General features: G+C 36.1%; 1 protein-coding gene across 2 annotated transcripts in view; it reads right to left on the bottom strand.

The window, feature by feature from the left end:
* Nucleotides 1–26,928, bottom strand: part of IRAG1 (inositol 1,4,5-triphosphate receptor associated 1) — a 42,470-nt gene that overhangs the window by 1,017 nt on the left and 14,525 nt on the right. The window contains exons 4-19 of one of the 2 annotated variants that reach the window (XM_009982427.2): nt 26,170–26,343; nt 25,089–25,166; nt 24,637–24,686; nt 24,176–24,217; nt 21,255–21,848; nt 18,884–18,962; nt 15,906–16,026; nt 13,262–13,292; nt 11,999–12,139; nt 9,027–9,158; nt 8,135–8,276; nt 7,430–7,479; nt 5,253–5,360; nt 4,020–4,087; nt 1,545–1,664; nt 530–661 (exon numbers count right to left, since the gene is read on the bottom strand). In XM_009982427.2, coding sequence (XP_009980729.2) covers nt 530–661; nt 1,545–1,664; nt 4,020–4,087; nt 5,253–5,360; nt 7,430–7,479; nt 8,135–8,276; nt 9,027–9,158; nt 11,999–12,139; nt 13,262–13,292; nt 15,906–16,026; nt 18,884–18,962; nt 21,255–21,848; nt 24,176–24,217; nt 24,637–24,686; nt 25,089–25,166; nt 26,170–26,343 — 2,062 coding nt within the window. The remainder of the gene's footprint in view (nt 1–529; nt 662–1,544; nt 1,665–4,019; nt 4,088–5,252; nt 5,361–7,429; nt 7,480–8,134; nt 8,277–9,026; nt 9,159–11,998; nt 12,140–13,261; nt 13,293–15,905; nt 16,027–18,883; nt 18,963–21,254; nt 21,849–24,175; nt 24,218–24,636; nt 24,687–25,088; nt 25,167–26,169; nt 26,344–26,928) is intronic. The other variant, XM_086613014.1, reaches the window with a different exon arrangement.

Here is a 26,928-nt window from a genome sequence, read left to right as displayed (position 1 = left end):
AGTTCTGCTGCATCTACACTGCTTCCAGAGGGAGCAAGCACCTGTCTGTCCAAGTCAGAGCAAGTCCTACATAGCTGAGGAGCTTGTCTTAATCTGCATTCACCTTGTAGATGTACTGAAAGACTCACCTGTGAAGACCCTTTGGGAATGACATATAGCACAAATCTGGCCATCAGATTCTTGAATTACAATTTTGATCAGATAATGCGTGCCTACTGACAGATACATTCTGGCATCTAAAGATCTTCTGTGAAGCATTTTTTAACTTCAAATCAAAACTAAACCCCATCAAGATGAAGCATCTGGATATCAACCTACAGTTTCAGTTGAAATATCAAAATAAAAAGTTTTGCATTTTGCAACTATGTTACGTTGGAATATGCCTTTCTGTAAAAATACTGTTATTCCAAACATGCTTCCCTAAACTGGAAGAAAACATGTCAAGATAATAGTATAAAACACTTGGTTGAGTACCACAAACAGAAAAAAATGGCTTCTCTTGTATGGACATATTACACCACTGTCTCACCTGCTTTTCAGGTGTTTTATCTCATCTTCATTTTCACTTTCTTCAGGTTCATCATGACTTTCTTTTGGTATCTCTTCATCTTCTTCCTTCAGTTCTTGAAGTTCTTTGGTTTTCTTCAAGCCTTCCTGATAGCTTTAACACAAAAAACATTTTTCTTAGTCTACCGCACAGTGTAAGCCTGTTCCTATATAACAAAAAATTAGTTTTAGTGTTTTATTACACGTAACAAAACAAAGTAGTAGCATTGCAGCACTTAGACACGAGTAAAATTTAGCTGAAGACCATGAATATGACACACAGACAGCCACTCTTCAGTAACATACTGAAAAGAAAAAGAGGTTATAGTCCTCAGCAGAGAACAACTTGTGCCTATTGTAAAGGGGTTGGCAAGTATTTATCTATTATTTTTCAATAATTTTGAACACTCTCTAGATATTTTTTTTCCTGGAGAATAAATAAATGCAAATCAAGGCATAGAGGGCTTGTTGGATTCTGCAGGAGAGGATCAAAATTTTTGTCTCACTCTTAATATAGCACAAGGTTCTTTGCCTGACATTCAGAAACAGATCCCAAATGCTAATCACCCCAAAACATGCTGTGTAAAGCACTTTGTGACATAAACAACACGAGTTTACTGCAGGAGTTGATACTTGCTCTTCAGTAATTTCCATGTACGTTTTTCAGAATAAACATTTTGGAAAGTTGTTTTGGATTAATCTATCATGAAGCTGAACGCTATTGACATAAGAACATCCACCCAACTCTGAATCTCTGATGTAACAGCTCTCCTACAGTTTGGCTAACATTAATAAAGGATGAAAGTGAACAGCTACAGTGCAAGTACAATGAGTGAAGCTCACTGGCATTGTTTCCCACATTGCTTCAATTACGACCATCCCCTAGGAGCTCACATAGATTATGTCACTCATTTTGCATTTACAATTACATTATAAAACCCTTTGCCCTCATCTGGTAGCACATATTTATGGATTTAGTTCATATAAAGTGTTCCCACCCTTTGTTATACGCTTCCTCTTCTATCTTGGCTTTAGTTTCAGGATTGATCTCTTCCAGCCCACTCTGTGTCAGCACAGAGGTAGAGGTTTCACAGTCGGGCTCTCCATTAGTCTTTCCACTGCCAAGACAGAAAAAACAGACAAATAGAGAATAACACCACTGAAATGTATTGTATTTGGAGTATACTACTGAACAAGAACAATCACACAATTTTCTTCTTTAACATACATCGGAGAAATGAAATGTCTTTCAAAAGAAAAAAATTAAACACTAAACAAAATTTTAGTTTCAAAATGCTGTAATTTAAGAACAGTAATTAATATCTTTCAAAGGTATTAAAACTTGCATTTTGTTTCTTCTTTAAAAAAAGACAAGAGCATTTGTTTCCTGGCTTATCCATGGCATTTATTTGCTATTCTTGAAAACATTTCCCTCAGCTTCCCAAAAATCATGTTGGAAATTGTAGCCTGCTGTGTCAGAACAAAATAATAGAAATAATACTGAATACTAATTTAACAAAACATTTTTCTTATTAGCCTTTCAGGTACTTCTCTCTGCTGACTATACACTGAACTGATGCACAGGATAAAAAAATACATATACATAGTTTTTGTCACTAAAACTTATCTTAAGTAAAAGCTTTGAGCATCGAGCCTAAAGATGAGCCATTGTATATTGCTCTCTTTCTGCAGTGCTCACCTGTCCTTATGTACTTAAGACTGTGACAAAGAGTTTAAGTGATTCAGACATGACTTAGCAAATCTATCAAAGTCAGGGTTTAATGAGCTCAACGGAGGATCCCATTTCAACTTCTGGAATCTACCCCTTTTTGTAGGCCTTATTTTTTCTGGCACTAAAATCAATGACAGAATAATTCATCCTGACTGACACCATCTGTGGGCAATGGATTTTCTCTCAAGAAGTCAAATTAACAGTAGACATTATTTTCACTTGAACTTTAAACAAATCATCAGTATAAGCTTGAAATGCTTAAATATACAAAATTCTGCTGAAATATGTAATTTTACACTACTATAGCAGCTAGCCGATGCATGCATACATACTTATGCTCGAACTTGAATTTCAAGTTCTATTTCTGTTACTTGATAACACAATTTGTCTTTGTTAAGATCCAGTAAGAAATACTGATAAAGCTTGTTTTGGTTTGGTTTTTTTAAAGAACAGTTTCAAAAGATGGTCTCAATCTTGCAGAGTTCTGTTGAGTTGTAACAACTAGTGCCACAGTTCACTGTTTTCGTTCTCCCAATTGTTGCATATTTCCATTCTCAGAAAAGCACAGAGATAAAACAGACACAAGATAAATTTTTTCCTGCCTAAGCATTACTCTAAAATACATGAAATTCAATATTCTGTTCTGATGTGAGATTTAAAGCTTTTAATTTGCATGTTTAAAGCATCCTAACAAACTTCAATTTAAATTGCAGATATTTTATTGTGATATTGTAAAACAGTCTAAACAACCAAAGTAGTAGTAGTAACAAAACCAACAAAAACCAATGTGATGTTTTAGTACATTTCACTTCTGAAATATCAGCTATAAACTTCCTTAGAATGGGTGACATCTCCTGAAAGAGATAAGTAGTTGGAAAAGTGCCTGACAATTTTTAATTTTTGCTTACTACAGTGATCATACATATGAATAAAGTATACACACATGGGTTTGCAAATGCAACAGTACCTGTATCCATAATGGTAACTGTTTACAAAGATCTTGCAGGACAGCTTGAGTATGCCTTCTATTCTCATCCCAGTCTCAATACATAACTTGTATAACATTAAATTATGTGTCTACATGAATTTCAACTAGAAGAACTTAAAAGTTCTGTCCAGAAATGTGTAGATGCACATGCTTTCCAGCAAAGCAGTTATTTGCTTTTCTTGTCCATATAACTATTATTTTGCTCTGAAAGTAGTACTATTTAAACCTATGGAACTGTTATGGAAAATGGGCAACAACAGCGCAGCTTAATCCAACCAGGACATCTACACTAATAGTAAGTAATACAGAGTCAAAAGTGCAAATGTTTAAATGAAAAATATTTTTGCAATTTGTAGGTACTAGAAAGATATGGATATTGATGTATTTGCTTGTTAACAGGCTAAAAAAAATAATAAAAACCCTCTTATTTCGTATCTCTATTGTTTCTTTTTTAATGCAAACTTCTCTGGCTGTTATAACTAAAATCTCAGGTTCTTAAAACTAAAATCTCCAACTAAGGCTTTAATTTAGCTGAATGTTCAATTCATTTTATACTAAAAAAAATAACTACTACTCAATTTAATAATTGTTTTGACTGCTGCAAAATTTTGATCAACCTAAGCCAATACTGTGTCACTGATTTTGCCTTGGTATAACTTCTGTTATGAAAGATAGAAATTACACCATTTTCATTTCACACTAGGATAACAGGTAATTCATAATAGGTAATGAGATGACCTAGAGAAAACTCACTTTTCTAAAAGTGCTGGTAGAACAGGAGTAGATGTTAGGTTGCTCCTTCCATTACTAGGTGATTCAGACTGCAAGTGAAAAACAGCAATAAATCTTACATCCAAGAATTAATTTCAAATGAGTCTACAGAAAAATGAGAAAGTCAATGTGCCTCTTACATTTTCTTCCCACACCCATAAGCAAGGTACCTTTAATATGGAGCTTCCAAATTACTCTCACTAATCACAGTAAACAATAGACTTGCACTCTAAGAAGAATTTTCTGCAACTTTCCCTTCTACACTGCTTATTTTTTTCCAAAAAGTCGTCTTTCTTCTTTGTATATTGATCACTGAACAGTAAAATTATTCTATCGCTTCTCTCCATATTATCCTAGGAACATTAATTTGTTAGCTGAGTTTTCAGTGGAAAATTCTAAACAAAAATAAATCATTATAAATCACGGTAAACAAACACACTTGATTCCTGAAACAATTGACTCTGAGTACATAATAACTAAATTGCACCAACAGGTTGTTTTCTTAAAACTAAAATGGATTTAGCTTCTCAGCAAAATTCCTCATTTAAATAGCCCTAAATTTTTAACAGAAAACTGCATAATTCTCAGGTTATATGCCATCATAGTGCGTATCTGAACAGTTGGTATACCTTGCTGTTTTCCTCCAAAGCATTTATATATATTTATTAGAGTCAGTTTAGATTCTCATTTAAATTATTAAAATTTTATAAACAAAACATCAAGGCAGAGGCTGATAGCTCCACTAATCCCAGATCATCACAGAATCTCTAAATTTGTTCCACATGCATTTCTGTACACTAACTACATGTTTTTCTGTTTAGTGAACTTTTTGACAATGAACAGCAGCAGTCCAATCATCTTCTATGATTTCTAGTTAAAATTTCTCTCCTACAGCAGACAACTATTTTTACTACTTTTTTCCCGTATGTTACTACAGATATAAAGGCAAATTGCCTCAACTAATGTCTAATACCTCTGAATCATCAGCTAGCCCTATTCAGCTTTGTGTCCAAAGTGATCATTTCTGAAGGTAGATTCTGCAGGCATATGTTCCTTACGCAACAAGAATTACCTTTGTCCATCTCCTTCACTAAGATGGAGTCAAATCAAATTAAACCAAAGAAAGGGCTTACATTTTTTAGTAACTATGGCTTGGCCTTATGTAAAAGTGGTTTAGACAAAAAGTAGTATTTTTAAAATGTGGCTTTTACTTACCAGGGATGGCAATGAAGGTACAGGTGAAGCTGTTGGTGACTGACCGGGAATGTTTAAGGAGTTAAATTTAGGAACAACAGCAACACTGACTCTCCTCCGAGGCATATTCTGTAAGAAACAACATTTTTTTTTCTATCATACAACAAGATAGACTGAAGAACAATTCTGCAAGTTAATAGGTGTGGCAAAGATGTAGGTTAATGTCCCTTGGCGGAAAGGACAGTTGGGAGCAAAATTAAGATAAATGGCTGTTAGGGCTGTGGTCTTCCCCAAAACCTCCTCTAGTACTGTCTGGTATGGCAAGTGCTTAGTGTGAAATGAGGTGTTGTACAGGGATGCTACTCTTTTCCCTCCACAGTGAAAGCCCAATAGTATCAGTCACGCAACAGATAAGTTCCGCGATGATATTGTCAGTTCTTATTAAAGTCTATTATCTTTGGTTAAATCAAATGTATAATGATACTGGGAAAAGTGTCAGTGTTACAATGACCGGAAAATAATGAAGTTACACATGAAACTCTTCTCTGGCCACGTTCCCATTATGATATATTGTACCCACTATGATGTATTAATTATTTCTAAATCTACAAATTATAACTTGCAGAAACAATAACATCCGTTCCCTCCCATCCTGCTTCCCCACCCTTGAGTTGTTAGATATCTATCTAGTATCATGTGATGTTGCTTACATTTCCTAAAGATCACGGAAATTCTTTATATGATAAACACGTGCTAGATGTACATAATATATTCTCAAGTACAAATCATGTAAGTTCTTGCTGTCATTAAGTAGTCAAATGCGTCATCCTATGATATACACCTAGGAAAATCCATGCTTTCATCTGAGTAAAAAATCCAAGCATTTATAGCATCTAACAGCTTCATTTTAGTGCACATCCAAACACTTCTAAGATTCTGCTCTAGATAACTTTACAGGAAAGGAGTTGAACACAGATTTACTAAATATATAGGAGTCACCTACTCCATGATCCTGGTTCTAGACAAAACCAACTATTATCTATTCATTAAGGACAGAGGTTTATCTAATGCGCTCCTGAAAAACTACACTGGGGAATCTGCAGCCATGTTAGACAGTCCATTTTAGTGTTCTGGGTTCTTTTTTCCCCCCTCTATTATGTGGACTTGTACTTGTCCTTGTTAAATTTCATCTTTTTTTGAGACCTCTGTTTCAACTTATCTGGTTCTCATTCTGAAATCTAGTCTTGCTCTCAGCATGCTCCGTGCTCTAATTCTTTCTATCCAGCTCTCAGAGGTGGCAGTAATAAACTAAATCTAAAGAACTACAACCCAAGCAAAAAACATGTACATATCTCAATCTAACACAAGAAAAAGATTTGATGCCTGTAGGCTCCATCTAAAAAGAATCAGAGTAGAAATAAAGACCAAGGATTGTCCTGAGGACAATTGTCCTTAGGACAATTCAACAACTGGAAGGACTAAATATCAGTAGTGCTGAGTGATCAATTGAAAATATTTAAACCAAAATTGTATATATAATGCCTCTGACCACCAAATTTCATCATGGTCACACTGGCACTCGGCTCTCTCAAATTACTGGCTGTTTTAGGAATTTTTGTAATTAACTTGATCTCCAACACTTAAGTTTTGCAGAAATGGACACTGGCCATGTTAAAGTTAACTGGTCAAGCCAAAACAATCTGAGATAATCTTTCACTCTGAATGCTTTGTCAAACCAAAGAAGATACTTTGATGCTAACTGAAAAATGAACCTCACTTAAAAATAACTGTTTACATCTAAGGTATTCTGAACATGATATAATTCTTATGATAATTAAAATGGTATGATCATAGAATCCTGAATCATGTAGTAATTTTTGATTCAATGTTCAGCTGCCTCACAGAGGAACTAGATTAAAGCACAGGACCTAAGCCATTCTCTGGAGCATAGGTATGTGGCCTGGAATATAATTATTCTTCATTATTTATAGCTTCACAAGAAGTATTAACATTATTGCGCAAACTCATACTTAATCATGTATCCAAAATTACATAGCATTTGCACTAAATTACATTAACAATATTGAGAATTTACCAGCACTATGTTTTGAACACAGCCTATAAAAGCGAGTGTATATAGCCAAAGAAATTTCACTACATAAAACATTCACTTAGTTTTCTTTATATTACAGAAATACCTTTCCGACAGTAAGAGACATGGATCTAGTTGAACGAGGCACTCCATCTTCTGTATAAAAACAGTAGATAAAGAACAGTCTTAGACTATATGAGTATCTATAAATAATATGAATAGAGCTCTTGCTTGTATTTCAAACTCAGATATAGTATATTTATACAAGGCCCATAGTGACTGCATATTTATCTGTCATACAGTTCTGGTCTCAATTACACCTGCAGAATAAATTTTAAATAATTGCAAAAAATTGAACCATTACTATCTTTACTGAGATCAGGCAAAAGTCCATGATTTGCTTCCGTATACAGATTTTGCAAAAGGAAATACTCATATTTCAGTTTCTGGCCAACTAGGAAATAAAAGGTTGCAAAAAGAAAAAAATCTATTTAATAATGAAATTTTGCCATCATCCATCATCTAAGAGGTAGTTGCGTTAAAACTGTGCAAGTTACCCATATGGGCAAGAGGCCAATGAAAATGTCATTGGATCTCATCGGAATTTGGTATACAATAGTGATTTTAAATTACTGCACTAAATATGGCTTATACACAATATTTTAATTGTTGTATCTGTGACTTTTTGAAATCTACTCCTGTAGATGAGAACTTCATGAACAGCTTTCATGATATTTCACTTTTTCTCATTAATAGCACCAACACCCCCCTGTATAGAGGCAAGACAAACCCTTTTTTTTTTTTTTTTTACCAGATGCACCATAGCTTCGGCTAGAATTCTGATTGGCAAGTTTCTTGAACTCCATTAGTTCAGCATGATCCTTTTCATATGTTCTTTTCAGATTTTCCACATACTGCATCATTACTTCTGTTGCCTTTGACATACGCTTCTCCTAAGGAAGAAAAGAGAGGAATACTCAGATAACCTCTACACTTCTCAGACAAATCATTTGCCTCTATGTGTATGCTCCCTGTCAGGGCTACATCTGGAATAATTCTTCTTAAAGAAATATTTGTACCTTTGCGACTGAAAATTCCTAAGCTAATTAGAACACAAATGCACATGCATTCATATATATCCACAGAATATCATAATTTATTTCGTCACATATTTATGCAGTCTGACTGTGTGTCTATCTTATTACTTACATGGTGTACGTACATTTGTTTTCAAACTCTTGAAAGTCTTAGTCACCGGCATCAGTCTAGTTACTTTAGACGGCAGAGGCAAGTGTCTTGAATGTGGGAGAGTATTGCTGTGTTCTCATTTATACTTGCTCTGTTCTTATATAGTTCCCTGACTAAGCTATTGCCAAAGGCAGATGACTGAACTAGATGAGCTTTTTGACCCAGAAAAGTTTTCTTTTTCATGCTGCGCTGATTTTAAACAAGTTTCTTGTAATGCAGCTATAGTTCTTAATAATATATATGCTCCTATTGTACAGATGTTGAATAGCTTCACAGGTAATCTTATGTTTGAATTCTATTTCCAGACTGAAACGGTGTCTTATCTGACACATCTTTAATCTGCAAAAATGGCAAATAAAATTCAAACGGCTAATATAACCTCCAGCTATGGCCGAAAAAGAGAAAGAGTGAACATGCACAGCCAGGAGATGTACTGGACACCAGGATGCTCCTACCTGGCGAACGGCTCCAACCATCTCAGCACGACTAGATAGTCTAGCAGCTAAACGTCGCAGAACAGCAATATCCTCCAATAGCTTCTGGTAAGCTTCTCTGTGTTCATAGTGATGCCATAAGTGAGCTGAAGACTGAAGAGAAAATACATTACTTTATCGTCATGTCTTGCCACTTTTAGTTCGGATTAAGCAGCCTAAGCCACAGAAGTGGAGTAGAAATGTCTAGGCAGAACTACACATGGGCAAAATAGCACCTGAGGAGTGCCATCGCTACCACCAGAGATAACCTAGCGAGTGCTACTGCTCTGTTTCAGAACGGTGCTTCACTGCGTACCGTAGGCACACTTTTCAAGGAGTCAGAGGGATAAGCATATTTACAATACTTATCCTTTTGAAATTAATGATGAATAATGCCTTGCTACCTGTGAACTTTACAAGCGTCAAGTTTATTTGAACTAGTACTTACAAATGATTGTCAAAACACAAAGGTTTTAATTTGTTAGGCACAACATGTTACGAAGGTCATTTGTGTTCTTTCAGTTCCATGATACTCCACTCATTTGGAAAATAAGACATAGTCTCAAGAATTCCAAATGTAAAAGAGTAATAAAAAATAATATGGCCTGTAAATCAAATGGCTATTGCAATTTCTTAACTATTTTTTGTCCATCAATGCACGTATTTATGCACTAGACTAATATCGTCACTTTGATAGCTCAGGTTAATACTGAAAAGTATCAAAGCATATAACTTCCTTAGGATCAGTTACCAAAAGCAAGAGTCAATTTAGATGTTTTATTAGCCAAAGTCTTAGTGAACACCTCTTCACTGAATGAGTTTTCTGTTCACAGAAAAGCTTGCTATGAGAAAATCCAATATAATGTAGTTCAGACTTACAGGCAGACTTGGTGATGCTGGATGATTCCTATATCCTTAAAGTGCATTTTCAGGATGCACCAGTTTTGACAATGAGGTTGTCTTAAGTAATTAATACTGTGTTGTCATTCACACAATTCTCCCTCTGACCAGCTGCATTGTGCCCTAGTTCTCAGCAACCCCTCACTTGTATTACTGCAAGAGTAAGTCAACACATCTGAAATGATGTGTGAAAAGAATCCCTCTTCATCCTCTTTTTCTCCTCCTCTTCAAAAGAAGGGAGTGACGTGCAGTAACTTTTTGAGCAGAGTCATTTGAGAAATTGCATTTGTAGAGCAAACCTTTGGTGTAGAAACACAGCCAAGAGACTGACGAATCTGGCGCAATGACAACAATCGCAACAACAAAAATTTCTGAAACTTATTTATCACTGAAGCTACTGTGATAATAAATTGCAGTTGAAATCATAGAAAATCATAGAAGAAAGCATAAGGGAATGTGTTTGAGAAAAACATGCACAGAATTTCAGATTTTCAGGTTTTTCTTGGCAACTGTAACTTGCTTGTTTTCTCAAGCAAATCTAAAGTTCATGTAAATCAGCTTTCTCTTGAAGCTGGGTTTTTGAATAAAACATCACAAGATTGATCAAAAAAAAATCATAAAGACTGATAAAACTGTCACTGAGCCATATAATATGTGTCTGTCTTACAGAAATGAAGATCCCACTGAGACTGGAACAAGTCTAGGTCTAACGTGACACAGATTATACAGCAGTTGCCACTTCATTTAATTGCTTGTTAGTTTATTCCACTCTATAGAACAAAAGCTTTTGTAGGAATGGCAGTTTCTACTTTGTTATAAATTACATAGAAGAGCTTGTAAAAGCCAGACTGCAGCATGTGAACTGCATACAGGAGGAAAAAGCCAGTCACATCTGTCCCATGTTGTCCTTGGTGCCTAACTGAGGATTCTTAACAGAAATACATGTCAAATCTAACAGATTAATTGTTTTCAATTTTAAGAAGCCTTATACACTAGTTGTAAAAACATGTTTGTATACAAATATTATAATAAGCCCCTGAGATTTCATAGGTGGTTTCTGCTTGCTCTTTAAACAGAACAGAGGGAAGAGCAGCAAAACATTCAAAACTTTCTTTTTTTTTTTTTTTTCAGGAACAATTAATCTGGAAATGCAGATTTGAAATTCCAGATGAAAAGATGTGAATATTACAATCTTTTTAAAATTCTAACCTTTCTCACCGATGGTGTTCTTGATAAAGTAAATGGGAGACTCATGTTCTCCTAACTATTTCTCAGAAGTATGGCAGCACCTCCTTGTAACATGCAAACAAGTCTGCAGGTATTCCATTTAGCAGGATGGTATCTAAGTGTCTGTTCCTTTTTTGCACAAAACCATGTGCAGCACATAAGTTGACACATCTCGGCGACATATTTGTCATTTCAGTTAGAAAATCCAGATAAAACTGGAAAGAAGGACTGAAACCTACTGCTGATAAAAGAACATCAGACACAGACGGAATGAAAATGTATTCAGGCCCATAATCTGATCCTGAGGTTGCATGTACTCCTTAAGTAATCCTCACTGTTTCCTTTCCTGTACTGCCTTCTATGATCCACAGTTAAGAGGTCTTCTAAGCCACAAATCTCAGGACTCAGGCTTTAGATCATTTCAGTATCTCACCTAACTGGACACCTCGAATTTACTGCTAAAAAACGTCTTGCCCAGGAGAGCATGGACCAGTGCTCAAATTGCAGTTCTGAATGCTCTTAGCTTTATCACAGACTTATTCCAAGAATTGAACAGCAGATTCATAGTATTTATTCCTGAAATCTCTTAGACATAGGGCAACACCCTCTACACATTTCCAGCAATGATGGCCCACTCCGGCAGAAAATGGTCTCTCTTGAGCAGAGTGGTATCCTGGCTTACGGTAAGGAGCTTGAGCAGCAGAAAATGAGGTTTTAGGGCTGAATTTACAACAGGTGTAAGTAAGCATAGCCACACATATTTCTAACGTGTGTGCACTTTCAGGTACACTATAGTTCAGAAAAAAGAACTATTGTTGTTTTCTTACCGTAATGGCTGCTTTAAAGTTTTCCAGTTCTTTCTCAGCATTCTCTTCAGTAAGATTTCTCTCTCTCTCTGCTTGGTTAATTCTAGATTCCAAGGTATAACTGTCATTTCTAAATGCCAAGGAAAGTTGTACAAATACATTCTGTTTGGATTAAAAAAAGGCATTTTTAAATAAGTGTCACAGTAATGTAATTTCCAGCAAAAACTTATGAGCAAGGTGTGTTTAACAAACTTTGATGCTTAAATAAGTATTGAAACAGAAAATTGAAAATATTTTTTAAATTAGATTGTTTCAAAAATTGTTTTTCTTTACTTCCTGTAAAATATGAATAAATGTGTTGCTGCCTCTTTTCCTGAATGTTTTTCTGGGAGATCAGTAGAGCAGAGAGACAATGAAGGAAGTAGCCTACCAGAAGTATCAGAATCACAATGGATCTGTTTTCTAGCTGGACTTCCTCCAAGGGTCCCCAAGGTTTTTAAACAGATAGCCTGCGCAGAGGAAGTCCAGGGATGAGCTCATCATTAGCATTGTTTTACCTAAGGGATAAACACCTACCACTGAAGCCAGCAACAGATTAAGTGCTAAAATTTTTATTCTTTTGCACTCTGCTTTTAAAGCTTGTTTCTTTCTTTACCAGATGCATTATTTCTTGGGGTTAATACTCTGCAAAGCACAAGGCACCAACAGTTCCATTAGATTAGAGCTATGTAAATAAAGATCTTTTTCTTGAGTGGCATGTGAAAAAAAACAGAAGAAACAAAGCCAGCAAGTTGAAGAGCAACCTATAAAAATATTATTGGCTTGAACTGAAAAAGTAAAAATTATGTACACCAACTGCAAGATATCATAAAAGACTGCCCCAAAGCTCCTATTGGCCAATAGAAAAATGCAATTTAACTCATTAGTTTCTGGTCTTATTTAATATCGATTATTTTAACTACTGAAAAATAATATACTATTAATTAATACTATTACATTATAATAATTTTTCAAATTAATGTGTATTTTCTTATGAAGAATGCACAAACAAGTGTTTTGCTTATTCCTAATCTAAGTCTTTTTACAGATTATATTCCCTGTACAATTGCCCATATTTCATAAAATTGTTATTTTGATTGAGCTCAGTATGTTTTTTTTTCTGAGAAGTATTTTTTTGAAAACACGTAATTCCATTACCTAGTTCTAATAAACATCATTAGACTTACAATAACCACTTAAAATCGAGGCATATGTCTAAAATAATGACTTTAAGAACATACTTACCTCAACTTCTTTTTCAGTAAGTGGAGGAGAGCTAGAAATAAAAGCAAAAAAAATCACATTTTCATTAGTTTTGTCTCTAAAAACAAAGCTATTTTAATATTTAATTGAAAAGAATAACAAAAGACATCCTCCCCTTAAATATTTTATTGTTTCTCTTGGTGAAATCAGTATTTAATTAATTCAATTCTACTTGTTATGACTAAACCCCATGGTTTTATTTTAAAAGCAACAGTACAGTATCACCTGATTATTGGCAAAAACATACCAAAGTGATAAATCATGAGTACAAGAGCAAGACAGAAGCTACCCTTTTGGAGTTGCAGGTGACTCAATACATTATAATTCAGATTATTATCTTTACCCGTTTTCCTTCTCTTAACAGTAGAAATCTCATGATGATGATCACAGATGGGCAGAGTTCAAAACTCAGCTCGCTGTATACTGAACTATCCTGTTTCATCTGCAAACTTGGTTAGAAGTTAGCTAACAATGATTCTGACCATGACTCCAACACTGACAAAACACATGTTGGAGTTCATGAGTTTTCCACCACAAGAATGATTACTGACTATCAAAAAACTAGAGAAAGTTACCAAAATGCAGTTTTATATAATACTATAAAAGAAAAGAGATGGATAACATTATATTGCAAGATCTCACTTAAAGGCAGTCATCCCATGTGTTTGAATTCACCAGTTCTTATTCCCTGTAACTGTTCCAAAATATCAGAGAGCTATTCAGTTTTATGCAAGTGAGTAGAGACAAGAAATATCTGAATGAAATGACAAGAGCTGTATACACAAATTCTAGCAGATGACAGTGATAGGAGGTGTAGTTGACACACATATCATGCACTGTGCAGACATGATACTTTCAGAAAATTCAAATATTATTGTAATATTCATTGCACCATTAATGCCAAATATAGAAATCAATGTATCTAGCATCAATGAGCAGCAGATTTTTCTTGCTGGAGTAGTGACTATAAGAAGGAAGGCCACTAAGTACCCTGTGTTGGAAAACTATTTTGTGCCTAAAGTATTAGTATTTGTATCAATTATAGTTATTCTAGGAGGAGTAGTCCTTCTAGAAGGAAGTTTAAGCATCTGTATGTGTTATATAACACAGCACAGAATGATAACATTTGTGTCTTTCCTTTGGCTGGGAATGTTCTGAGAAATCCATAGTAAGAATGAGAAGTTATATGTGTATTTATTCAATAGATTAAGCCAATTGATTAAAGAATATTACCTGAAAAACAGAAGATCCATATTTTATCTGATCCTCAAATCCAGTTCAGCATTTACCTGTTTTGTACTTAGGTATGAAATTACTTTTCTTTTCAGTTGATTACAATCAAGCAATGGTCTCTTAGAACTTCTCCACCTTATGCGTTTATTTATATAAAATGTTGTATACAATAGTTCCTCCACAAAAATGTCAAATATTTATTTCATTATTATTTCATTTGCACAAAGAACACTTACTGACCGCTTCAAATGATTGAAGGCTTTTGATATTTATAGTATAGAAACACATGGGTGAATTTAGAAACAGTTTTGGCCAAAAATGTTTGGAATTGTTTTAATGTCTAATAAGCATTTTTTTTGTTATGGTTTTATTTCTCTCAAAGAAAAGGCTTATGCAGAAATATGGAAGAAGCTTAACTTCATTTTAGTGCAATACAAAATAAAATATGCTTAGTCTCTAAAGTTATCAGTGGTGCAAGGTACGCTGTGATAACTGCTTCATTTGAGCTTTCTTTCCTACGTTTCTTGGGTCAGAACAAAATATGTTCCCAAGTTATGGACTTTTGTATAATTTTAAACATAAACCTCCCTCCAAAAAGGAAAATTCCACTTAAATTCTGTCAAGAAAATGTTAAGTTTGGATAGTAGTAAACTCAAATCAGAATGAAAATTGGTGTTTCTGAAGGTCTGGAAAAACACCTGGCAGGTATAGTCTATTATGGCTCCACCCGAAGAGAGCATGGACCAGAGGATTCCCTTGCTATAGCTATATTGCACTATGCAACAATAGCTCTAGCTTAAAATGATCTCTGTACGGTGCTACCCTACACATCTGTAACAGGGAAAGGAGAAACTCCTGAGCCACGGCAGGTGTTAAGCAATCTGTTGGTAAGTGCCTACTTGCACAGCCCAAGATCAGGGAATTTGTGAGTGAGTCCTTCAAACATGTTTGCAAAATAAACTCCATTTGCCTGAAAAATTGTCACCTGCAGAAAAACTGCAGAATTCTTACATGTCCAAATTTTATCATTGGAAAATATTATCTGGCGTGATTATTTTTCGGGGGGAAAGAAATACTAACATTTTCAACATGAATTTATATCTACAGCAGCAATCCTGAAAAGCAGGAGTGGACAAACTGGTGGAAAAAAATCTTGTGGTGTGCAAGTTGGGTTTCAGACTTTTTATGTACAAGTTACAAACTAATTTTAAAAGTTGGCCAGTTACTGGAAGTTGGTGCACTCACCAAAATTTTTCAGAAAACCTGTGTTGCGCATTTTAAGACGTGGCAATTTGACAACTTACATGGATCCCCTCTAAATGGAACTCCACAAAGGGAGTTCACTGGAAACCATTAGTGTGCCTTCCCCTTTCTACTTCTAAGGAGCTTTTACCTTCCTGGAAGTGATTTGTGCACTCGTAGTTTTCGCAGCAATACATCAGGAATGCTGGGCATGACATCAGAGCTAGTCTTTGTCTCTTCCTCTTCAGTGGGGGAGGGGAGAGGTGAAGGGCCTAAAGACATTATCAGATAAGAAACTGTTACGCTATTTGAAAAGTCATGCATTAACTATTAATAGTCAGCATCTCAGAGCCAAATAGGCCCTTTTACCCTAGCTGTGTCCTTTTTAAAGTCAGTGAGGATTTCATACCACTTCTACTGGCAGCAAAAGTGAACAACAAGAAAAGGTGCATCCCTTCATGCAGAATGTTACTTCCTTTACTGCATATGGTAATACATCATTCGTCTCTCTGTTAAAGTACCTGTGCCTTCCTTTCGAGCAGTAGCAACAAAAGTAATCAGTACAATTGTCATCCTTTCTTTAGAAAGTAGTAAGCGCTCTGACAGCCCCTAATGCACTGAAAATTATAGTATTAGTATTTTTCCTAGAATTCAAACTGAACCCAAATTAATTACTAGGACATCTAACCTAACATTTTGCATTTGTGCTTTACCAGTACAGTTACATCATTTCTGGAATATTTTAGCTTAGATTTTGTAATAGAGTACTCTATAACTGTAATAGAGTTATTTTCTAAGGCTTTAAATGCCACCTGCCAAGAAGAAGGGTAGTATAATGTACTATACTACAGATTATGTGCACCGTTTATGGTGATGAATCTACAACAGGTACTTGTTTGCACTGCATGTTCATTGAAACAGGACACAAAGGTTACAATTGCGCTCTCTACTTTTGCCACTTTCATAAGGACCAAGATACGGATTAAACTTTTTATTTTTAAATTAATGTTACTTAACTTTTTCATTTTCATTTTATTTGATTTCATATATAATAATTCCCTTATCTCCTTCTGTCTTGCAATAATTTAATGAAAGACTTTCCTATAGGAAAGCCACATTCTCCAGCCTGAATCTCAGACTTTGTGAGATATCTTTGTACAATTCTCCTGTTCATTTGGCATAGTGGAAATATTCTTAAACTTGCAAAACAAATAGCGTGAAAAAGCTCAAATTTTGCAAATGTGGAAAGCATTAATATGAAAGCCAGAAGAGAATGGGAGACTCTTTCCAGCTACATTTTAGTTCTATGCGTTTCCTTTATATTTAAAATTTCCAGTATTTACTTAAAAGCAGTCCTGTGTGTCCTCATACAAAGCCAGTCTGACATCACAATGTCTCTAGATCTAATATATCCCACTTATGTAAACTTCTGTATATGCAAAGTTGTGTTTACTAAGATGATCACAATAACTTGGCATTGATAGCAAAACATAATGGAGCCAGTATATTTGATTCATAACAGTAATAATGAAGTAGCTGGCTATTTCCTATTGTTTAAGCAAAATTACTACTCCAGTTAAAAAGCACAAGGTGGCTTTTATGACAATGTAAGGAAGTAAGTCTCCCTAACAAATGAACTAAGGATTTGACCCCTCACTTGTTTTTCCCACTGAGGACAAGGAGTTGACCCTTAGTGTTCTGGCTATCATTTAGATAAGTTAGTAGGCTTTAAAAAGCTCGTGATGCTCATGAGATCTTGGTTGAAAAGCTGGATAAAATAATGCTTAGCTTTTCTTAATGTTTTCCTCAAAAGTTTCAAATCTGCCAAAATTATGTAATGGGCTGGTAAAATGGCAACTATTTTACACTTTCAAACAGAGCCTGCTAAATAATTTCTGGGAAATGATGCATTAGCAGAGTGACCGGAATAATAGCACCATATCTAAGAATCCAAGATATAATCACTAAATACAGAAAGAGGATAAGAAGTCTTTTCTAATCTTGTTTCATTCAGACTCAGTTTGTTTCAGAGATAACATGAAATGTAATCTTGGCCATCTCCCTGTGTAACAGAAACTTTGAAGCATTATGAAACAGTCCCAAAGCAAATCTATGAATTAGCAAAAGGAAGAGTATTACGAAAAATGGAAATTGTCTTTGGATCGAATCTTGGACAGTCAGTTTCAGCTCCTTTCATATTAACCTAACCACATCCTATTTCAGTTAATGTGGCCTTAAAAACACTCTGAACAAGTTCTGACTTAACTACTTCCAAACAAATATACAATTTTGGTTTAACTATTTTCAATTGATCACTCAGCACTACTGATATTTAGTCCTTCCAGTTGTTGAATTGTCCTAAGGACAATTGTCCTCAGGACAATCCTTGGTCTTTATTTCTACTCTGATTCTTTTTAGATGGAGCCTACAGGCATCAAATCTTTTTCTTGTGTTAGATTGGAAACAACATTTGGCGCTAGATTTCTGTTTTCTCATTTGTGCAGAGTTTTAAGCCTTTTCATTATTAAAAAATCATACAAATTGAGCTAACACCCACACAATCATTGTAAGGCATATTTTTCCAATCCTTCAATCACATGTCTTTTCTCTGGCCTTACTCTTACTCATCCACGTTGACACAGAGCTGTGGACCAGAAATGAACATGCCATTCCAGTATTTGCCATGCATATACTTAAATAAAAAAGCAGGAATAAAGCATTATGCCTCTTATTTACACTTTCAAGGATCAAATTCACCCTTATGGCCACAATATCTTGCAGCAGTCACATCTATTCAATCCATCACTGCTGAAACTTTTTTTCAGAAAGTCACTGAAACTTGAGACAGTCCTCCACCAATTAAGTACAAGCTAGACTCTGTTCCAGGTATGCATCTTTTAATTTGGTTGTAATAACACCTACAGCACCTTCTTGGCTCAGATCATCAAGAAATTCAGGTACTCCAATTATTGGTCTCTCATTCATTATTTACTACCCTCCTCAACGACTGCTTCATTACAACTACTATTGCAATTGAAGAATGGCTTTTTTTTTCCTCTCCATGTCAGTCAATTATAAAAATCAGTTTATAACAAACAAACATTCCTTCCAGCTTTTATGATACTGCACCTTTTTCCTGTTCAGCTGCTTCACTAAGTTCAGGAAGTTTAAGTCCGACTAAATTTTGATTTCTCATCAAAATATGTTCCTGTTAAGAAAAACAGTAACGTTTCTAAGTAACTTTACTAGAAATCTCAATTTAAATATCCCTGCCATGTGAACAGTAAATATAACTTCAGTCAATAAACATAACAGAGATATTTCTATTAAATTATAGTCAGATGCTATATTGCATGGGTACATGTACATTCACACACATACTCTTAAATATTACATATTTCAAATTTCATATATGCATTATTTAGAAAAATTCCTGGTCAGGCAAACAGAGATTTATAAGATGTGCCCCTTACTCAAGTAGAAAAACTGAGTTCTGGTAAATTAGAGTTTTAGTAAATAAGAGTGAAAAAAGCAATTTTGGATATAGCCATAGTAACAAGCAAATATCCCAGAAAGGAGAGAAAATTCATAAAATCAGATACATGAGACTTTATCACTTTGATTTATTCAGTAGGATTTATTCACATGGAAGTTTGGTATGCTACAGCTGCAAGTTAATACTTCGCTGTTACTGTACTCTGCCTTATTCCTTACAGGTAGGCAAGAATGTATTCTCAAGGATTAAACCTTGTTACCTTATCTCTCTATCATCTCATTTTCTACTTTCATATTCCCAAATATGTTTAAAATTCACATACACTTCCTTTTGTTCATAAGTAGAGAACTCTTACTGGAGACAGAGTTCAAATCTCATCTGAATGGAATTATATATCATGTTGTATTAATTTTCTGACTCTCTTTGTGCTTAACAACTTCTAGGACTTTCAAAATTATGTGGCTCAAGTGTCTCTATAATCAAAACTTCCAGTACATATATGCTAAGAATATGTGTCTTATATAAACAGGAGAAGATTAATAACTAAGCTGCCATTCTCAAGCAATACAATGGGAATGAAATAACTTAAATGCAGAATTTGAGGTCCTCACCTGTCAGCCCTGTGTTCATCTTAAAATATTAACTACTGGACGTCAAAGAAAATACTTATATTAGGCTGTTAAGGAAAGTAACTACTACTTTTTTCCTTTTCTTTCAAAGGTTGTTTTTGCTATACACACATGGTAGTTACTTTACGATGGGGGTTTATCATTTCATGACATTTTTACTATTTTCAATACACTGGTTAATTCTTAGGGTTTAATTCTGATTTTTACCAATCATTTAGACAATTATTTCACAACAGATTAGTTTATAGATTTTGTAGTTCAAGTCTGTCCTTCAAGAAGCTGATACATCTGCACCATGTTAGAATTAGGAACTGTAAGTCTGGCCCTTCCTCTCAGAGACCCCCAGTTTTAAAACTCTGGATGCTTCAAGACATTTTTTGAGAATGTTCAATAAGTAAAAAATCATACTAAAACAATTTCTTGTCTCCTGACATCTTGCAAATGTAATCTTATTGCAAAGGCTTGTATTCTTGAATGACAGGACTACTGCCCTTAGAAGGAAGAATACAATACCAACGAATACAGGACTCAAAAACACTCAGCAGAACAAAGTAAAAGTGATTTTTAGATCCAAAGAAAGTTCACATATAGTACATGGCAGACAGAGGCCTGTAAGCCCTCGAACAAGAGTACAGTAACCATCTTCAAACTTTGGTTAAAGATTTCCGTTTATATGCAGGTCTCAGCACACTCATACAGAAATCAGCCAATTAGTCAATATATTGTGAGAGCCTGTGGATCTGAGGACAATTCCGAAGGAGCAGAAAAAGCATAGCACAGGGAAGCAAAGGATGTAAAAGTGTAAGTGACCCTTTTAAAGAGAATGTTGTTACATCCTGAGGAAGGAAAGATTCTTCAGATCTAAAATTCTCTTTAGAAATCAAAATAGATCATTTTAGTCCCAAGTACGTTTTACAAATTACATGATTGTCAATCAACTGCTTCCTGTTTATAGGTCATGTAAACGATGCAAAAACGAGATATATTTTATTTTAGACCACCTTTCTGTCACAATGAAAGCAAGTAGTACCTTCTTGACACCAGTATTACAATTTTTTCCTGGGGGCCAAAACCTGCATGTGCAAGACCATACACACATGAATATGTACGTATTGGAGAGACTACAATGCAGTTAATGCATATTTGAAGAGAACTAAGAAATAGAGTAATTCCATGGAATTTAGTTACCGGTTACAATTTACTAAAGTTGCAAAGGAAAAACATGATACAATTCAGTATTGATTTTGCTGAAACTGTTTCCCATTATATTACCATATGTTTCTTTCAATGATAAAAATAACGCTAAGCAAGTTGAAATTTTAATATGATATGAAAATAACTTTAAAACACGATACAACTGATGAGCAGGACTCACCTCTCTGAGCTTTGTCAATTTCTGCATTCGAACTGGTTGAACTTGGATTTGAAGGTCTTTGAATGCTTTTAATTGATTGTTGGATTTATTACCAACAACAAAGCTTTTATCTTCCTCAGATGGTAATTTTAAAGGTGTTTTATCTTTCTGTCCAGGCTCCAAGCTATCCCATGATACAGCCCGTAAGAGAGGAGGACGCAGTCCACACAGTTTAAATTCTGGTTTACATGAAACTTTATGGTCCCTCATTTCTGGAACAGGAATTTTTAGCTTTGAGTCTATATTCCCTATTCCTGGCCCTGGTAGATAGGTTCTTAGAGGAACATCATTTTCTTTTGCTTTCTTGAGGAATGATTTTCCAAGTTCATTTTCACAAACATTCATGCAAGTGTTAAGAGACATTCTGCCACCATCACCACCTGAAGGAGAGCATTTAGGTAAAGTATCCATATGTTTACGTGGATCAAAGTTTTCTTTTTGCTCTGAGAGGTTCTCTTTGGAGTTTTCAAAACCAGCAGAACGAGGAACCAATCTTCCCTGAGAAATCTTTCTTTGATCATTCTGCCTTCGATCAATTAATCCTTTTGCAGCATTCTGAAAGTAGAGAGACAAACATAAAACGGAGAAACAAGTGCAGATTTCTCTTTTTTCCTGCCCAAGGACAGATTTTCACTGTAGAAAGCCACTTCCTTTTCCGTGACATTTGCTTTTAAACATGTGCTGTTGATGAGAGAAAGAATTTTTAAAAGGCACTTGAAAGAACACTGAATTAGGAATCTCTTATCTGAATTTTTGAGATAACCTACTCCCACTCAACAGTCCTTTATAGCAATTCTCATATAGTCATGTTTCTCATCATCTTAATGTAAGGTTTGTCTGAGTACACACCTTTAGCTCTGTATCTTACAGCACTGTTACTTTCCTTTGATTGTTTTCCATTAGTCCCTCACTTTCCAAGGGAAAAAACCCCTGGGCTTATACACTAAGTTAAAGCACATATTGTAATTTCTCTATTCTTACTTTGTGTGCAGTACCATAGACTATAATTTGGCTGCAATCTCTACAGGAGAGCTGGCAAAAGAATATTTGCCTATACCTTGCCTACTTTCGTACAGAATCTGTATTTTGTCTAAGGGCACCTGTCTCAGCAACTTAAGGCAACCAACATACAATCTAACTGTGGGATCTGCCTTAGATATGTTGCTACTCCTTTCCTTCACAGTTACTGCTCCAAAATTCTGCTGCCATATGGGTTTTTATAAGCATTGCTTAATCCACCCACAGCAAAATCTCTTTAAAGGGCCATCAGATATTACCAATAGTCATGTGGAGCAGTAACATCTCATCAGTGGTGCAGAACACAAGGTACAGTAACCTCTTCCACTGAACCAAAGGAGTCTGGAAGAGGATGTTCGTCTAAAATATCAGCATGCATCAAACTGACTAAAGCAGATATTTTTACTTTACTTATAAAGGTATTTAATACATTGATTTTAATTGAGCTACAGCAGGGTGCAGGATAGGATGTAAAGGCTAGCTGTAAGCCCCTTGTCCTCCATTACATTTGCACGTGCTTCACAATTTCTTAATGAAGTATCATTTTTCAATTCACTCAGTGAACAGTCTTTTAGCCTTTTGTCATGGTTTGATGTGGAGGGGGGCTGGTTCTGGTGGCAGGAGTGGGGTTTTGCTCCCTGCAACCTCCCCAGTTTTGGAACCGGGTTAGGTTTGGTTCCGGCCACCAGATCAGACTGCCATCCCCCTCGGGGTTGAGCCAATAGGACGCCTCTGCGAATTGCCCTATTTAAGTCAGGACAAAGGAACCGGAAAGGGTGCTTCACCCAGGATCGACCAGAGAAGGGAGGAGGGCACTGCCCCCGCTCCCTGGCTCCCGGCCGGGCAGCTGCCTGCGTCGGGCCGGCGCCGCCCACGGAGAATGGCGGCGGCGGAGCCAGCTGGGGAACTCGGGGGCACCCCACTCCCAGGGTGCCCACTGGGCTGAGTTCACCTGGAGAGGACTGAGATCTGAGAGAAACAGCCGCATCGACAGCAGGTCAGTGAGGATGGAGCGGGAGGAGGTGTGCCGGAGCTGAGTTTCCCCTGCGGCTGATGGTGAGATAGCAGGCGGCCCCCCTGCAACCAGGACAGCCTCGGTGGAGCAGAGACCCACTCGCAGCCCGTGGGGAGAAGATGCCTGAGCCTGAGGATGGTCGTGTTGGGGTGCACGACGAGGCAGAGAGGCATCTGGAGTCTGCGTGACGACCCACGCCGGAGCGAGTGGCTACAGCTCCCTAAGTACCCGAGACTGTGGTAAAGCCCACACCGGAGCAATCTGTGGGGAAGGATTGTTTCCAGTGGGCTGGACTCACGTTGGAGAAGTTTGTGGATTTTTCCTCGTGGGTAGGGGATCCATTGGAGCAGGGGAAAAGGGTGTAAGGACTCCTTCTCCTTTAAGAAAGGAGCAGCAGTAACAGCACGGAATGAACTGACCTGCACTCCCCCAGTCCCTGCCCCCTGCGCTGCTGGGGGGAGGAGGTAGAGCCGGGAGGAAAAGGAAAGGGGAGGGGGAAGGTGTTGGTTTTAAGATCTGGTTTTGTTTCTTTCTGTCCTCTCAAGTAATCGGTTTTTGTTTCCCTTTGTCGTTCTAAGTAATCATTAATAAACTGTTTTGCTTTGAGAAAAGCTCTGCCTGTTTTGCCCAGGACCATGGTTGGTGGGTGCTCCCTCTGTTCTTGTCTCAACCCTCAGTCCCTTTGGTTTTTTTTCTCTCCTCTCTACTTTACTGGAGAAGGAGAGACTGTGTGAGTTTTAGTTGCTGGATCAGCCTAAAACCACTACACCTTTTTAGTCACATAAATAAGTAATCTGTGTGCTAAAACAAATGGGAAGATTTTGTTCAACATTTAATGTGAAACACTTACCTCTGCAGTTTGCCTGTCATCTTCTTTCACAGTTCTGTTATTCTAGCAAAAAAGGAAAAAAAAAAGTTCCCTTATAAGGTTATCTTTCACATCTATGCTGCAAATGTTAGATATCGATATTAATGAATGAACTTTGAATCTCTTAATTTTTACACTGCTTGTCACATTTATCTATGAAGTAATTTTATGGATTAGTTTTTTCCATAGGTTAGGATTATATTGGATCTTTTCCATCTTCTACACTTAACAGATCTCTAAGATCCTTCAGTGCTTGTTACCTCATGCATTTTTGTCTTCAGAGTAAACATTATTAGTCCCTCACTGCAGAAAAACATATCTCAGTAATCCAATCTTGGTACATAAAATAGTATTCGACCATCCCATTTTCCTCAGGGACTGCATAGTGTAATATAGTACTGTAATAACCAGGTTACCGTGCAGACTCATCAGCTCTTTCTTACCTGCCCTGGAGATACTGACTCAACACTAGTGGTTGTGCATGCATCAGACCCTAGAAAGACACACACAGGATTAGGGCATATCCCAATGTTTTGCTCAAAATTTTTACTACTACAGCTTTCATAAATGCATACATGCACAGTTCCACCTAATAAAATAAGGACAAAATTTAAATGTGGAAAATAGTATTTAAAAGGGGAAAAAATTAGCTAAAATATAGTGAGTGAAAGATCATTAAAGCTTCTTAAAAATCTATTACTGAAAATTATAAAAAAAATAGAACATGCAACCTACCAGCTCCACAAGAATAAAAATGTTTAAAAAAAAGTTTTGTCATATTCAAGAGGAGATGTTTGAATCTACAGATTTTGACTTCTCCTCAAGAAAATATTAAAAAATACATTTTTGGTGAGCTTTTGTTAGTTAAAGTTTGAGCCTGCATAGATCATTTTACCTGATGGAACTGGAAGAGTGAGAGAGTTGCTCCGAGATGCTACTGGTGACACTTTAGGACTAAGTGTAGGGGAAACTGCTTCATTAAAACAAAGACAAAAACAAACAAAAAAAGCTTATTTTACTTTCTAGGCTTGCAGCTTCTGAATTTTTAAAATTCAGATAAGACTAAAACATGAATCTTGTAGTCATCAGCCACGTGTTTGTCCAGAACCTGACAAGTCATTTTAATTGCAAAGCTGTACTCCGCAATTAGGAACTTAGAGCAGGTTTTATCTCATGTATCTGCCATAAACTACTAAAATTCCATTAATACACAGCATCCTTATTCTCCTCAGTTTTCTGATACTGTAAGCACTGCAGAGAAGTAGACACAAGAGAAGGATTCACAAGTTCAGGGAAAAAAACAAGGAAAATTTGATTTCAAAAACTAAAGGCTTTTTTCCCCGCAGAAAGTGTCAAGCCAATTTTAAGATAGAACTTTGCTTTGAATTGCCATTTCAAAGCTAAATGAAAGTCCTACTTCATAATAAAACTGCATTTTGTCCTAGTTTTCAAACACTTCACGAGGGGAAAAAGTTAATTTCAACTGACATTCTAGAACAAAGCATTTTATTCTGCTGCTCTTAAAGGAAGATCTGGTCCACTTAGCTTAATATATGACTATGTTCAGAATAAAAGTCCATGCAATTTTGTCTGGGGTGAATGTTTTTCCAGTAGTATGAATCTTGCCGGTGGAATTTCATTCTATGTACAATAGGAACTTTAGGAAGAAAATCTTCACAAACAGAAATTTGTGATCATTTTTTTGATTCCAATAGAAATACTTCATGCTTTCCTGCTACAGGGTTTGCAGTGTGTCATACAGGCACTCGCACCATCTTCCACTGCTACACTTGAATAGAGAGACTGGTCATTTCTGTTTTATATGGAATTATGAGGAAAGGCAGAGGGATTCTGACCTTCAAACTAACAAAGTGCAAATATACAGTAGCAATATATGCATTACAGTAGACACTCGTTTGTGCCTTTGACGATCTTTGAAGGAGAATATAAATCTTCTTTTCAGAATCCGCACCTACCTGTGGGTGACTCCGGAAGGCTGCTTCTTGACTTTCTGCCTCTGCGCATTAGAAACCTCTCACTCACTTTCTTTGCTTCTTCAAGTAATTCAAGGTTCTTCTTTTTGTCTTCCTCTGATATTTTCACATCTGGTAGCTGATCATTTACCAGATCAATCACATGACCGCTGGTGTCTGGGTAGAAAACATCAGAATTAGAGCTGTGCCTCGTATTTCCAGATATGCTGTGGCATTTCGGAGTAACAAGTACAAAATATATCTATAAATTTAGCTTTGAGCTTGCATTTAACAAATAATGTCTGCTCATTTCTAATGTTGTTGTATTCTCAAGATCAGAGCAAGTCCTCAAAAACACAGACAACCCACTAAGATTAAGTCGCTACAATCAAAGACGCTCTGATATGTGAAACTGACTTTTCCAGCTATGTCTCCAATACAGTTTTTCTAATTTATCATTAAAAGTGGCATTAGATCCATCTCAACTAGCAGTCATGGCATTTCTGTCATAGACTGTTTTTCCATGAGTTTTGTATGTCCATTTTTTTCAAGGCTAAGGTCCCACAAACTCACTTTGCAAAGATTTATGCACGCTAATTTTAACATAGAGGTGATTCCATCAAATAATCTATAAAATAAAGTGCAGAGTTTGGAAATATAAACTTTTTGTTCTATGCAGATAGAAGAGCTTTTCCCACAAATGCAGAAAAAACAGTAAAGCTGCATCTGGCAAAGCTGCAGGTAGAAAAAGTTGAATAGCTA

The sequence above is a fragment of the Tauraco erythrolophus genome, chromosome 6, assembly GCF_009769465.1.
Source record: "Tauraco erythrolophus isolate bTauEry1 chromosome 6, bTauEry1.pri, whole genome shotgun sequence".
Taxonomy (NCBI): Eukaryota; Metazoa; Chordata; class Aves; order Musophagiformes; family Musophagidae; genus Tauraco; species Tauraco erythrolophus.
This window is presented reverse-complemented; position numbering and strand designations above follow the sequence as displayed.